Raw genomic sequence first — 16145 nt, forward strand, 5'->3', positions numbered from 1 at the left:
CATTGCTAAAATGTCAGCAATGTCATCCTTAAAATGCAATATTTTCTTTGTAAATGTCTGTAGATGTCTAAGTTTTCCATATGTATTTACTCCTGCAATTGGAAAGACTTAAATATGAGACAGCATGTTGTCCTGAAGGCCGTATTATTTGTGTCATGTTTTATATAAACGAATTACTACTTAGACAGAAATGCTTCAGCGGCTTGATTAGAAAAGCCTGACACAAATTCCGTCAGTAAATGCCTCGCTCTGTAAACAGATGGAAATCTATTTTGTGCTATCATCAGTACAAATTTGCCCTTTGTAGGACAGAATGGCAGTTTTCCTGTTTTCTACATGTGGTTATTTGTGTATGTGTGCAGATTTGTGATGTGTGTCCACAGCGTAGTGGAAATCAAGCAGAGATAAGGTCAGCCTGCTGGAAGGGAGAGAAGAGCGCAGGTTAAGCGTTTTCCGCTGATGTCTGCATCAGTGAACGGAGATGAAGCATATATATTTGGAGAGGTGGTAGTCAGAGTGAAGGGACACCACACAGCATCTCAACACAAAAGGTGAGTCTGTTTTTCAGTGCAGTTCTGCCTTTGACTAGTTTCTTGTGTGAAAGATGTTTGCAGCTTTGTTGAGGCTTTTGTTTCTCTGTTCATTTGCCATCCAGGTCACAGCACTAATCATCATGGAAGCTGCCATCTGCACCCTTGTCACGCAGTTTAAGATGCATGCTGGAAGTGAGGGATCCTCCAGCACCCTGAGCAAAGATGAATTTCACAAGCTGGTGGCCACTCAGCTTCCCAACTATGTCAAGGTATGTCTCGGAAGTTGTTCTTAGCCACTTTGCTTGCAGATTTGCTACCTACTTCTCATCCTGACAACATACAGATAGACATTAAACCACCACAGTATCTAAAGCATCTTGAGATCTCACTGTTATTGGGACAAATTACTGTAGATATATTGCTTTTACATAGCTTCATAGATAGTTTAGCACAGTCTCACAAACATCATCATGTGTAGGCCAGTGGTGGAAGAAGTATTCACATTTTTTACTTAAATAAAAGGACTAATACCACGCTGAAAAAATACTCTGATTCAAATAGAAGTGCTGCATTTAAAATGTTACTTAAGTAAAAGTATGTAAGTATTATCAGGAAATGTACTTAAAGTTAAAGTACTCAGTGCAGAAAAGTGTGACTGTTATACTATTATTATTATTATTATTATTATTATTATTATATTATTATTATTATCATTAGATTATTATTGCTCATGCATAGATGTTAAAGCAGGATTTTACTGTTGTAGTTGGTTGACCTGGGGCTCATTTTAAAAAGTACAATATTATGCAATGATATGCTTTTTATGTTGTGGTTTTCTGTTAGTGTAAGACAAGTCAAATTATGTGGTCTCCTGCTGCAATGAACAAAACAGTATACTTGGACTACAGCTAAAGCTAATTTTCCTGTTTATCAACTAATTGTGTTTTCCCATTTCTGGATTAATGTATATGAAAATGTATCAAATGTAATGCCCAATCTTAAATTAGCATTGTATGATGTCCAGCATGCGGTATTGTCTTGAAATTATTCAGTTTGTCTGGGAAATTATTAAATTCACAATGAAGGAACAAAAGCTAATACCATATTTGATCAGCTATAACCAAATCGTTTAAATTATTAACAGATTATCAAATGTATCACCACTTAATTCAAATTTGTAAGTGCAATGTTGGATTGCATCTCTATGAAAGTGGAATGGAAAAGATCACATATAACAAATATGTCAGACGCTGCATAAATGCAAAATATACTAATTGCACATTTAACAAGATGCATTATTTAAATCATGTTTTATAATGGCCATTGTAAGTGATATGGTTTGAGTTTCCCTACTGTTGTCCATCAATAGCCTATATGTATAGCCTATAACATATAATCAAACACAGATGAAATACAATTCAAACACAAATTGAATATGTGCTTTTGAAGGATTTCATCATGAGGAAACTTAGTGGCTATAAAATGAATTTACGCCTCAGTTCTATTTGTTGCTACACTCAACCATTAGGTGGCAGGACAGTCTTGCAGAGTAGCTGCAGCTCAGGGTGATCTTGTAACGAACGAGCAGGTCCACTTATATGTGATCAACCCACAGAACGCCAGCGATCCTGGGGCCATCGACCAGCTCATGGGCTCGCTGGATGAAAACAACGACGGGGAGCTGACTTTCTCCGAGTTCTGGCAGCTGATTGGAAAACTGGCGAGCAAACAGGGAGGCTTCACTCAGTAGGCTAGAGCTCGCCGTCGTCTGTCAACCGTGGCTTTGGAGAAGATTGTGCAACAACAACAACAATCGACTCAATTTAAGCTTTCCATCTGTAAACTCAAATGCACAATTTTATCAATCCACCACTGCCGCATGTGTAACTCTTTAGTTAAACATTTGTTGAATGCAGGGAACTTTGAAGTAAACTCTTCACCAATGCTCTTGTCTCCTGTCATTCATTCACCGCATTATATGATGTCCAACCACCCACACCTGAGAGGGAGTGTATAACAGTCTTGATTTGGGGGGGTCTGTAATCTTATATGTGTTGCTGCTGCCACACAGCATCTTCACCATCCACACCATATCTTCTTCCATAGAGCTCCATGAGACATCTGTATAAAGCTGCCTGTCCAAGCCTGACGCAAAATCACTGCCTGGTCTTCACTGTCCGTCAATGAGGTCTCAGAGGGCATTGTAATGGGGATATGTGGACCAAATGCATTCATCCATTATGTTCGGGAGGATGTATTGTTTTTGGAGGTTTGTAGTTTAATTGCACTGTGCTTGTTTGGCTGGTAAATCCTGGTGTAGCGGTCACTCTGTGTTAATTCTGATGTCTAGACAGAGTTATGTGTGCTGGCTTGCTCCCCGGCTGTTTTATAGCCTATAGGACTGCTTTAATTTTGCAAAAGAGACTTGGTGCCGCTATCCAAGGTTGGCAACGCGGATCCTTTCAACAGATAAGAAAATACGAGCTTTGTGTCCAAATTACGCATGCTGAAGGTGCCAATGTGGGAGAGGTGGTGACGAGCAACAAAGCCAGCAGCAACAACGTGAGACAAAAAAAAGAGCAGGGCGCCAAGATTCACTTGTCAGTTGGAGAAACATTGGGCTTCCAATATAAGTTTTAACTTTACTTTTGAAAAGTATGCTTTTGTTCATGTTTGGAACTTGTATTGGCGCTAAGCACAAGGAAAAACGGACACATCCTCTATAAAAAGGAATCTAAGACTGTGGAAAATAGGCTATCTTTTAAATTTCAAAGTGTTGTTTTTTGATATGTGTACGTTTCAATTAGTGAAATACTTTTGAAAGCGATTGAGCCTTGTGCAGATGAGGTAATAGCACCCGCCCTGTCCCCACGTCCCCGCAGACGAAGCCGCCCCAAGCCACAAGCCTGGTCAGTTGGCGTGAAACTGTGCAAATCACATATGACGCGAAACAGCTGGTCCATGAGCCAAAGATAATTCCAATAAAAACGAAGTATCAGTGTTTTGATACACTTCCACTCCCTTTTCCTGAGACTTAGAGCTGCGCTCTTCCACATTCCCAGTTCTCCCTCTCACTCTCCCAGGTACACGCCCTTTGACTTGTCAGGGGGGAAAGTTTTAAGGAAAGAAAAAAAACCAATCACGGAAGAGATTCTGCTGTCCTACTAGTTTGGCAAGTTCTCTAGGCTCAAAGCAGCGTAGAAAGGCGGAGAAGAGGGCATAAAGTCAATTTAGCGCACATTTATACACTTCTCTTGTCCCGCAGACGGTATACGGTGAGTCGATTGCGTCTTTTTGGATTCTTTTAGGTTTCTCCTGCGTATAAGCATTGTATTTGTTCATCGTTTATGCCACGTTTCGATATACTCTTGCAAGAGCCGTCCCATGAAACTTGACTGCAGGACGGTTTCAATGACCAGCCCTCAGAAGTTTTAAGGCTCACGTTGCACATTTAGAAAAGAGTACATGACAATAGTTGGTGGCTATTTTGCTTTTATTTGAAGTTCCATTATTCGGTTTTATTGGCTGTGTTTAATTACCATAATCTATCTCTTCTCTTTATCTCGGCAGGTTATTTTATATTTTAGTAGATCAGTTGTCAAGTTGCAGATCAAATGCAAACAATGCATCAAATATTTAAAACATTAAAGTGACTTTGGATGACAGTATACTGAGCTTAAATGTAGTAGCCTATATGGAGTGGGCATCCTGGTCGCACGTTAAAGCGCAATTTTGCGCATAATCAACATTTTGCGCACAATATGGTTGTTCTAAAGAGGCCCACCAGAGTGGCTCCCTGAGTGGATTTTTGGATTTGGATTTGGATTTTTGTGGAGCCGTTTATGACAGATTCTCTCAATACTGTTTTCGATATTTAAAATTGTTGGTGTTGATGATGAATCCGGTTAAACCCGATGCTTGTTCATAGTATTGCGCACGCGGCTCAAATTTCAGTTCTCTATTTTCAAACCTAACTGAGGGATTGGATGAAAGACAGCCGCTGTATGTCTACTCATCGCAATTTACAGCCACAACCTAACTTGTTCCTCTGTTAATATTTAATGCCACACGAGCGGTAGTATTGTCATTACTCTGCGCACATACCGTATCACATTCGCCCATTTGGAAACGCAATACTCAATCTCCTTTGGGCTTTTGGGGGAAAGGGGAAACCTCTAGTTGTGGGCCTGTGTATTTAATTATTTGCACTGTTTTTTTGGCCTTTTAAGTAATAACGATGATTAGTTTGTCTCCTGAGTGGGACGAGATAAAGCTCTGACGTTTGACGGTGATGCAAGTCTTCAATTCATTTGTCGAAAGTAGGGCACGTGTTTGGACTCTGTCCAAGCAGGAAATACCACCTTGAGAAAGGTCACTAGGTAAATAATGAATGTGAGAATGGACAGAACAGAAGAAATTTCTTTGCTGAGTGTTTTTGGACAGGATGCACTGTGTGTACTCAGGCTGAGGAGGGTGTGTCACCTTACAGGAAGAAGTCCCCTAAAGTTCCGGTCTATAATATAACAAAAGCTGGCAAAATTCATGCTCCAGGGATGAAACTTAAAAATCAATAATACATGTAATTAAGATTAATCTGTATTTGAATCCGTGCTCATAACATTATGGCAGCTGCATTGACAATCAGATGAAATGTGCTTACTCTACTACATGCAAAGGTGTGGTTGTATTGTGCTCATGTGGTGGCAGAGTGCGTCACAGCAAATGACAGTTAGTTAGAGATCAGTAGGTCAACCTGAAAGGTGTCGAGTGAAATTTTAAGGTTTAATGACCCTATGCTTACGGTGTCAGAGCTCTCTGCCTCTCATGGTATAATGAGACACATTCCCTAATTGGCCATATATGCTTGTGGTGAACGCTGTAGAGAAATTGTTTAGCTGGAGGGTGTTGGAGTGTGACATACACTTCAGTAATGGAGATATTTGTTCTCCGTTCATAAATTACCACTCACCTGACATGAGCAACAGGGCAGAGTATTTTCTCACCAGCATAAGTTGTTGTTTGTTCTGCAACATTTGAATACTGAAGCGGACAGGCGAGTGGGTTCTCCTTGAATATGATCCTCTCACTGCTTTGGGGCAAACTAGTTTGGAGTTGGCCAGTAAATTCCTGTCTAAGTGATCTCCACAGAGAACTATGAATGGAATTCTTGCAAAGATGTGTCACCAACTGCCGTGTTTTACACTTTGGGCAATGTCTGTAGTTTATCTATACATCTGTCAAGATGTAAGTCTTTGATGGTGTCTCTATCCAGTTCATGAAATGGCAAGGTAGACTTTTAAAATATTTCAAACCTGTAGGAATTTGCGGCTGGTGTGTAACAAAAGCTTTAAAATGCTTGAGCCTCATGGTCAGATGTGTTATGTGTATTTGTGTACAACAGTGTGACAGCAGTGGCTTGAGGAAAAGAATAAAAGGACAACTAAGGAAAAACCTGGATTAGACACTGACATGCAAAGGAAGAGAGAGGCAAGCACGGCTGGTAAGAGAGAGAATAAGAAAGAAAGAGAGAAAGAGAGAGAGGGAGAGAGAGAGAGAGAGGAGCAGACAGGGACGAGGTAATCCCTTAGGTAATCTGAAGCCCAGTCCCCTTGGTAGCTTCAGTAGATCAGATTACCTATCAAAAATCAGAAGTTCCATTGTGCATCACAGCTTGTCTCTCAATCAGACTCCATCTCACCATCGCCACTTATCTCACGTCACCCTCCCTTATTGCGGCTCTAGACTCAACACCTGAAACGAAAAGCCTCCCAGGGGCATGAGGAGATCCTCTGTTTCATTTTCCACTGGATGTGCCCTACCACTTTACCACCAGCACCTGCAGCAACAGCAATAAGTTTAATCACTTCTGCAATGGCATCTATATATCTATCTAATACCACTGTCTTGACTTCTTCCTTTTCCTAGAGAGAGGAGTCATGGAGGCTGCCATTCAGACCATGGTGAAGGTCTACCTGAAGTCATCCAAGGGAAAGGAAAATCTAGGACAGAAAGAGTTCCAGGGCCTTGTCAAGAACCAGCTCTCCAACATCCTTTCGGTTAGGAAATGTTCATTGAACCTCTCTGAAATGTAACCAACCTTTGCATTATGTGACTACCTCACAGACAAAAACACAGTGGTCTTGCATTATCACTGTCCAGATTGTGAACATGAGCACTGTAACCAAAGGGTGGTGTAATATGCAATATACAGCAGGTTAATGGGGAAAAGTGATCCAATATGATAGAATGACATTCATCAGCATTATAATGCAAATAGAGACACTGATAGAGGGTAATTTACTAATCATGTATGGTGATTTCACTAGTCCAGGTAGAGTTACTCATCATCATGCTTGATTGTTTCATGGTTGTGTGTGCCTATTACCCAGGACACAGACAGCAAGGAGGCGATCAAGAATATGAGCCAGGGACTGGATTCCAACCAGGATGGCAAGGTTGGTTTTGAGGAGTACCTAAAGCTGGTCGGCTACCTAGCAGTCTCGCTCAGCGAGCAGCGTGTCCTCGCCAAAGAGGAACCTGCCCAAAATGCTGCGTCCGGACAAGTGGCACAAAGTGCCCCGGACAAAGTGGAGGAGAAGCCAGAGGGAAACGCAGCGGCAAAGCCAGAGGCAAAGGCAGAAGCAACTGGTGAAGTAAAGGTAGAAGCAAATGCAGATGCAAAGGTAGAAGTAAAGGTAGAAGCAAAGGCAGAGGGGCAGAAGGAGCCTGAGGCAGCAAAGAAGGAGAACAGCCCAGCAGCAGCAGTGGTAGCAGCAGTAGAGCCAGCAGCAAAAGCCGTGGAAGTGGAGAAGCCAAAGGAAACAGAAAAGGCGAAGGAAGTTGAAGAGACGCTGGCAGCAGCTGTGGAGGAAGAGGGGGAGAAGAAGACAGAGGAGGCGACCTCATAGGGGACAGTCCATTCTTTTACAACAAAAGAATCACAATACACGCTTACATTTAACACTAAAAAACACCAAAACACAGCATTCAATGCCAAAATAAGTTGGTAAGCCACCTAAGCTTTTTTTTCAAACACTCACAACTTTGAAATACAAAATATATCGGTAAAGGTTCAAACACTACAAGCCCAACTCTGAAGAAACCCCATTCCTTATATATGATAAATAATACATGTACATGACAGTAGAATTATTGCTTTGTACTACTAGTTACCACTATGTTCATATGTACAGCATGTGCCTCCCACTATATAGCACATTTACCTCACTATGATCATATACTTTGATAGCATGCAGATGTCCACTATCATATGCATGCTGTATCCCTGTGAAAACTTCAAAATATGATTTACCTGCAGCAGCACACTGACACGCGTGACCAAAGTGTCACTGTATCTTAACACACCACTACAGCCAAGATGTTTAGTTTAAATCACATCTTCTCCCCACTTTTGTCTTTATCTGGGTCTCTTCTTCAATTCTTCTACACTACTTACTGTAGCTACATTGGTCTTTGGTAAATCATCAGCAGTGAGCACTAATGGTTTAAAGCAGTGGTTCTCAAACTTTTTCTGCCACGCCCCCCTTCAGAAGCCAAAAAGAGTTCATGTCCCCACATCCCAGCAAAAGTGGATTAAATTTTTATTAATCATTAACAATACAGTCGATTGAAATAAACAGGATTCAGGTTAGCAAAATAGCCTTGCTAGAATCCGAGCCCTTTTGTTTGTTCATGTCAGTACATGAATCATATTCATGCAATTTTAGGTCTGCTCAACATCCACAATCCCCCTGAAGTGGCTATAGGCCCCCCAGGGGGTTCCCGCCCCCCAGTTTGAGAACCACGGGTTTAAAGAAGTAGTTTGAGCATTTGAGAAATATGATCATTAGCTTTCTTGCCAGGAATTAGATGTGACAATCAAAACCACTGTTGTATGTGTCCATTGCATATGAAGCTATAGCCAGCTGCCAGTTAGCTCATTAATTAACATGTTACAACTGGGCAGTTTAATCTTGTTTAGACTGTTTTTTGTGTGCATTAAACAAATAAGATACAGCGTGTTAATTAGAGGTTCTAGTAGGTGGATTTTGTTGCCTTTGGAGAGAGCCTCTGTTTACAGTCTTTATGCTAGGCTAAGCTAACCTGCTGCTGGCTGCATTCAGTTTTAACGTAGGCCTACAGACATTAGAATGGTATCAATCTTCTCATCTAACTCTTGTCCAGAAAGCTAATAATTTACCAAAATGTAAAACTAATCCTAATACGGTTGCATGAAAATATGTCTATAACACTACATAGAATTTTTACATTCTTGTCTTTCAACTCAAAATGCTATGGAGTGGTTTGGCATGACAATAAACAAGCTGTTTTGCTGAAGCTTTGCATTAATTCAACTCATCGTGTACTCATGCCCCATCACGCCCTCTTCTCTCTATCTTTCTAGTCTACCTTATGGGCTCTCTGTCCCTTTGCAGTCAAAAGGGAACCCAAAACAGTCCCAAAGAAGTGGGTTAGTGACTAGAGTAGCAGGTCAGAGAAGGTGTTCTTTTAATATAATCCACCTGGATTAGAACTGGTAGAGAAGAAAAAAACACAGTCACTTTCTATCTCAAGTACTTTATGATACAATTAGTGCATTTTTATTTGGTGCGTGTCTTCCAAATCATATGGTATTTAAACAGTCAGGTTCTACTTATTGATCCATAAAGGTGCTGGACGGTACATTATCTAGAGTGACCACTCGTAGCCCTGGATTGACAGAAACTTGGCCTTTGTTTTGGAGACTCTCTTAAATTGTAGCATGTTGTTTTCTGTTGGTTTTAGAGCCACTTGATTAGGCTTGCATGTGTTTGTGTCACACCCTCACACAGAGACCCAGTTTGACTTGCAACTGGATCCTTGAGTCCCAGACATTGGGGAACTACTGGATTAGGTATTTGATGGGTAACACACTCTGGGATACAAACAATTACATGAAAGTAATCCTGGGCTCTAGTGACCCATCCCATTTCTGCTTTTTTTGGTAAAATAAGAATACTGACCCATCAATATGAATCTATGTGGTGCGATCTTTTACAAGAGATTAATACATATGAAATTGCATGATATCAGAAACATATTTGCGAGTATTATAATTGTATTGCAATTATTGTGGCCAAATATTTAAGTTCAACATGGCCTCTTTATATTGAACTTTTTAACCTAAATCTTCCTTGTTTGGACCACTATGGAGATCACTTGAAAACGTACTTTTTTTTTCAAATTATATGCAATTTGTCAATAACAATTTAATGATTTGTAAATTGTCTCATCAAAAATAATGCAGCCGTGACAAAAAGGCTTGTGTTGCAGGCCTGCTATGTTATAAGTCTACCTGGCCAGCAGCATAGTGCTAAGGTACACACATTTTGGGCACATTACCAAATGTGCACCTTATGCACTGTAATAGCACCTGGCACTTCAAACTGCTCAGCAGCAAAATAGCCAAGACAAATAAACCTGAGTCATGTGGTCACCCTGCCTCACTGCGACACTCCCATTGCAAATACTCTCTCATTTACAATCACTCAGTACTCATTGTACGTTGTGTTTCCTGCATGCTCTCTAGCTAACAAACTTAATGGACACTTTGGGCTATATACACTATATTATTAAGTCTTTTAATAAAACCTGAATCATTTTTATATCAAAACATTTTCTAATCATGGTACTTCCTGTGAATAATGGAAACATATCACTCTCTTGCACCATCTACAGCCAGCCTTCTGTTCAACATGTGCATAGGCCGCAGGCACTTGCATCTTGTGTATACATATACTGGTAAGCTGCATACTTTATTTTCTATTCCCCATAAACCATTTGTGCATCTTTGTGTTCTTTGTTTGCCCTCAACCTATTATTATAAGAAAAACATATGGCAAGAAGAAACTGGATAAAGTTTGTTTAAAATTACTTGACCTGCACCACCAAAATATTTAGAGTGAACAGTCCTGGGTTAAATATCATCTGGAAATGATTTCATTTCAGCTATTGCTTTCTTTTAACCTATTTGGAATAGCAGGGGGACACAGTGAACCATAAGCATCATGTTTTCTTTCAGAAAGGTTGAACTGTCTGTACAGGCACTGTCCGATAATGTAAACCCCACCCAATGTTAACTCCATCTAGATTAAAAACATGCTGGAACGAAACACAGCAGATTTGCAGCAGGGAGTGTTTGCATTGCCACATAATACATCTCATTCATTCTGTGACACAGTAGATGAAGGTACAAGCCTGTGTTAAGAATCTTCAGAGCAGACATACCGTACTAAGTGTACATGCAAGTATATGGATGTGCTTGAAAGGCTCATTGGGTCAAAATGTTTGTGATTATGGGACCATTCCCAGGATATTGTGCAGGCTTTCATCATGGTGCGCTGATGTGTTCATTTCCTGCCAAGTATTAGAGGGTGTGTTTAACAGTTCAGTCCACTGTCATGTCCAGTAAAGTCCACTATGCTAGTATTTCAACTTCATATAACGCTGTATCATTTTTGCTTATTCTATGTAACATGTAATGGCTAGTATTGAATAAAACTGTGACGATAACATATTTTTACTTGTGGCCTGCTCTGTGCTCGGTTACTTCCAAGAATCCAGTTGTCATGCATGTGTATGTGTGTGATGGGGAAAGGAAGGGAAACAAAGCACCTGCGGGGGGGGACGACACAGAAGCACAGAGTATGTAAGTGGGTGAATGAGTTTGGGGCGGGGGGAGGAGGGAGACGGGCAGGTGATATTTAAGCCACTGGCAAACTCTCTCCCCATCCATCTCTGCCTTGGCTCAGTACCCTGCACCTCTTCAAAGACAAAGGAGGCCCTCCATCAGCACTCAGGTAAGACAGACAGCTTGGAGGGGTTGCTTCATTGTACTTTCTCCGCCATATCTGACGAAGATTTCCTTGTAAAAGCAAAGAAAATTAAAGGATTTTATCAGCTGTGCAACAACAGAAAAAACCTGTAGAATCAAGAACCTTTAGAGCACTGGGTAGTGGGTGCTCAGCAGAAGACTTGAAAACAAAGGAGGGAGGCATTTCAACATCTCTTGTTGAGGTACTGTTTGCTTTCTGTTGATGACGTAGAACATGACAGGAATTTCAGTCATCAAACAAATGAAGCCAATAGGGATTTGTAGCAAAGCAAAGCAGTGTTAAATAATGACAATATGCTGGGATTAATGTAGAATGAAGTATTTAAAATGTTTGAAAAGCAACTATAAGCATTGCATGTACGTACCAAGCCATTAGTAAATCAATATTTCCAGGACTAAAAAATAGATTTATCCTTTTTTAACCAAATTTTTAACTGTATACATCCCTCAATGTGGAAATTGTTCCATCATTAAGTTTGCACAGTGCATATTCATTATAACAATACTCAATATTGTGTTACTGACCGCATTTCTGACTCCATGGTTTCCTATTGTATTGTATCAGTCTGTGAGACAGATGACCCCTATAGATTTTCCAGTTAGCCAGCTTTGGTGTCCACTCGCCTCCTCTTTTGTCTCCACTGCCTACAACTCTGACTTCTCCGTTACAATGCATGATGAGAGGCAATAACCAGTGACTGACATCAGCATCCCCTGTCTCCTTTTGCAATAGCTGATAGTTACTAAATCATGCACAAGGAGATTGACATATTGATTGTGTCCCTCTGTATTTTGCTTGGTTTTGGATTAGCCTCAAAACAATGCAGTAAACTTTTATTCTTATATGGGTAGATCCCTAAACTTTAAACTTGAGCTTGAAAGTTGACCAAGTTTGAGCAAGTGTGGAAGTGAATGAGTGCCCTCATCTGTATGCTCAAGTGAGTGTATAGGTTGCCAGGTTACTCGGCCCCTTAGCTTCTGAATGTGAGTTTTGTGTTTCACTTCTGGTTTCCATTTTGAATGACAAAGTTATTCCACGATCAACAGACAGATAACATGTTTTACATTGAAACCACTGTTCACTGATGCCACAGGGTTAATTGTTGCCCGCGTGACCAATTCAGCTTACACAAGCGATAACCCAAGATGTTGATTACCAAAACAGCTCAAATGTTCCTCAAACTATCTTTTTTATAAGTAGCACATGAGGTGACATGAAGTGGGTTTTATTTTCACATTGACGTAGAAAGCTCTTCACACACTTACTCTGCATCATTGACAGTGACTTATCTGTGTCCTTGTGTGCACAGTCTCTCCACGAATCCAGCACAAGAAGCTCCAAGATGCCGGAAACAATGTGTGTAAGATTGCTCAAAAAAAGCTTTTCCAAAGCTATCTTCCATCTTTCCATCCAAACATCTGAAACACAAAACCCAGTAAGGTCACACACACATAGGGACCACACTGCTTAAATTAGAGTCAGTAATAGCCTCTGCCCTACACGCAGAGCATTATTTGACCTGTTAGAAGTAGGAAAACCTCTCTGCTTTGGTTTCCTCCATGTTTCCATCCTTCCATCTGCCTGTCCAACTATCACTTTGTCTTGGAGGTGGCTTCACCCTTGATTGCTATGTGACCGCACATGCAGCTGGGGGCTGGAGCGGGCATTTTGTGGCAGAGTCTGACCTTTTGACCTGATACCTTTTCAGCATGTCCAAGGAGCCCAGTTCCAACCTGGAGAGTGCCATGCAGATGCTTATAAAGACCTTCCACAAGTACTCTGGGAAGGAGGGCGACAAGTACACGCTGAGCAGGGGTGAACTGAAGGAGCTGCTACTAGAGGAGCTGGGGACTTACTTAGGGGTAAGAGAATTAGTGTGTGAGGAGGCAAATATGTAGTTTTTACACTAACACACTGGGACACTTAGCAAATATGCAACACAAAAGTAAAGGTATGTGCTGACATACTTACACTCACAAGTTCAGACAAGTTTGTGCAATGATGTATGCCCACACACACACACACACACACACACACACACACACATCACAGAGAACACATTACAAACTCTCTCGCTCTCTGCTCCTCACTGACAGACCTCCAAAGATAATGAAGCAGTTGAGAAGGTGATGAACGACTTGGACGCCAACAATGACGGAGAGGTGGACTTCACCGAGTTCATCATCCTGATGGGCGCCCTCACTGTCGCCTGCAACGACTTCTTCCTGGAGTTCAAGACAGACGAAAAACCAAATGACGAAAGCAAAGGCAGTTCAGCTGCGAAATAAGATTGATTCACTGTAAGAAGGAAGGGTGGGAGGGCGAGGTGGAAAGAGGGAAAAGAGGAGAAGAGGGGAAGGGGGGAAACAAGGAGGAGGGGAAAGAGCTGTAAATCAGGAGAGATGGAGGAGAGAGTTGCAACGGATTTTTGTCTTGTGCAATTTGTAAACATTACAACTACACATGAGGGGAGCGGTGCAGTGAGCGACTTCACATATACAACAGGGTATATTTCAACTTCTTCCAACTCAAATATAGCAGTTTTAACAGACAAGATCCCAGAAGGGAAGGAAGTTAGAATTTTGCAGAACGCACACCAGCATGTTTGAGCATTTCTTGCACATGATTAATTACCAATTAACACATACTAAGTTACAGATTATCCTATTATTGTATGTACTCAGTGTTGAAAAATAGAATATGATTTATCCCCTTTCTTGCGCCTATTTTGTAATCCTTTTTGGTAATAATCAATGCATTCTTCAAAATATTAAACATGGCATTTAACCAACTATTAATTGTGGTGTGTTTGGTTTTCCATACTTAAAAATCCCTCATGTTGCACAAGTATTCATCAACATGACGTGCAGGAATTGCTGCACCTGGAAATCAAGTTGAATGGTGCAGACAGAAACAATGTCAGCAAACTGTGAGTGTGTGTTGGTGTGTGAGCGTGTGTGTGTGTGTGTGTGTGTGTGAGCGTGTGTGTGTGTGTGTGTGTGTGTGTGTGTGTGTGTGTGTATTGGGGATTCCCACAGAGTAAACTGCTCCAGCTCACACATCCTGCCAACAATATCCTGCAAGTCTTGTTCCACTAGATATAAGCTGACCCAGATGTTTGACTTGAATCTGCATGGAAAACTTCTTCAAAACAGAATGACAGAGAGAGGAGAGGGAAAGAAAGAAAGAAAGAAAGAAAGAAAGAAAGAAAGAACAAGACGGTGTGATGGAAGACAAAGAGTGTGTGTGTGTGTGTGTGTGTGTGTGTGTGTGTGTGTGTGTGTGTGTGTGTGTGTGTGTGTGTGTGTTTGTAAATGAAGGAAGGGCAGCAAAGGTGACGGGACTGAATCCAATTTATGGAGTACATTAGTCAAGTATGTAACTTGGAAAGCAGTGGTATAATCACAGAGGAATGTTCAAGTTGCCATGACTCTTAGCACACTTAGTGTCCCTCAGTGTCTAACCCACACACACACACACACAGATCAGTAAATCAACACGTCTTCCTACAACTCATTGGCTTTTACAGCTGCTCGTCAGTTTTAAAATATGACTGAGGAAGAAATGCTGAGCAGCTGAAGAGCCTCTCCTTCCAACCAGAGGGATTTCTTTCTACTTCTGGGTGTAATTGTGCTTGAGCTTGACTGCCTCCTCTTCTTACCTTCAAGCAAAATGCTGAATACAGGTCAGCCAGCATCTATGGGCGGGGTTCCCCCTCAGGCCACTGTGTCCTCTAAAGGCGTCCTCTGATTGGGTGGTTTGAATACATGAGCTGGACATGCTCAGCCTGCAGATAGGTAAACAGTTCAAAACAAAACAGTGTCTGTGACTGTTAACCCTGTTGTAGCTTGAGGTAAAACAAACAACCTGTACGAGCCTCAGATACCTGTTTCCTTATTATAAAGGACCAGTAAGTCAACAGTTTTTATGTAGGACAAAAGAGGGTAGACAAAATAATAAAAACACCTCACACATAAGGAGAAGGAAGGAAGATTAAATGGCAACATTTGTAATTCATAAAATGTGAGTTTACTTAAGTAAAAGTATCAATACAACAATGTAAAAAAGTAGTCCATTACAAGTAAAAGCCCTAATGTTTGTTTTGGCTAATGTTTGTTCAATGAACTATGGGTCTGTATCTGAGGTGTTTCCGTTGTGAACCAGGGCGAGACAGACATCCTCCATGAGTTATGCTCTGGATCAGTTATTTAATTCTCAGTCACATGGCCTTTTCAACCACTCTGGGACAAACAGTAGCCAGAGTACATCATGTAAACACTAACTAAAAACACGCCTGACCTTACCAGGTCGACACAAACTAAAAGGCAATCTCTGCTGATGGATCACACAAGGCAGGTGCTGCCTGTGTGAGGAAAGGAGATGAGCAGCACAAAGCCAGGTCATGTCACTGGAACCGAGCCTGAAGCATCTAATAAGGACGACAGGAACACTTCGGTTACCAACAGAGCAGGTCAAGCGACACCCAGATGTCAAGCCACCACGTCCATCAGACACAGTCAGGCAATGATCACGTCAAGCTCGAATGCACGCCTGAGGGGGGGGGATTGCATGAGAGTAGGCTGGCATGCATATGAGAACGAAATGAAATTGTTCATTCAAGTATACAGTAGCATAGGTGGCTCCAGGTCTATATTGTGTGATGAGTAATTCCTTTCCAGGTGTGGCTCACTCTCTCTTCGGTAGAATTTGAGAAGTCTCGCTTTCCTCAGGTTCATGA

The 16145-nt window shown here is 41.3% G+C and overlaps 3 protein-coding genes across 3 annotated transcripts; all 3 read left to right on the top strand.

Moving 5' to 3' along the window:
• The first annotated feature begins 392 nt into the window (after positions 1–392).
• s100a11 (S100 calcium binding protein A11) lies at positions 393–2478 on the top strand. The gene is made up of 3 exons (XM_038725479.1): positions 393–551; positions 656–802; positions 2149–2478. The coding sequence occupies exons 2-3, from the start codon at positions 674–676 to the stop codon at positions 2281–2283; spliced, it is 264 nt and encodes an 87-aa protein (XP_038581407.1). The 5' UTR covers positions 393–551; positions 656–673; the 3' UTR covers positions 2284–2478.
• Positions 2479–3651: 1173 nt separating this feature from the next.
• On the top strand, positions 3652–11086 carry s100u (S100 calcium binding protein U). The gene is made up of 3 exons (XM_038725477.1): positions 3652–3808; positions 6459–6589; positions 6923–11086. Exons 2-3 carry the CDS (start codon positions 6470–6472, stop codon positions 7439–7441), a joined length of 639 nt encoding a protein of 212 aa, XP_038581405.1. The 5' UTR covers positions 3652–3808; positions 6459–6469; the 3' UTR covers positions 7442–11086.
• A 150-nt stretch (positions 11087–11236) lies between these two features.
• s100s (S100 calcium binding protein S) lies at positions 11237–14199 on the top strand. The gene is made up of 4 exons (XM_038725478.1): positions 11237–11371; positions 12717–12763; positions 13116–13269; positions 13504–14199. The coding sequence occupies exons 2-4, from the start codon at positions 12750–12752 to the stop codon at positions 13693–13695; spliced, it is 360 nt and encodes a 119-aa protein (XP_038581406.1). The 5' UTR covers positions 11237–11371; positions 12717–12749; the 3' UTR covers positions 13696–14199.
• Positions 14200–16145: the final 1946 nt, after the last annotated feature.

Source organism: Micropterus salmoides, unplaced genomic scaffold (assembly GCF_014851395.1).
Source record: "Micropterus salmoides isolate LMB-PRFRI ecotype aquatic unplaced genomic scaffold, ASM1485139v1 Ms_hic_scaffold_17, whole genome shotgun sequence".
Classification (NCBI taxonomy): Eukaryota; Metazoa; Chordata; class Actinopteri; order Centrarchiformes; family Centrarchidae; genus Micropterus; species Micropterus salmoides.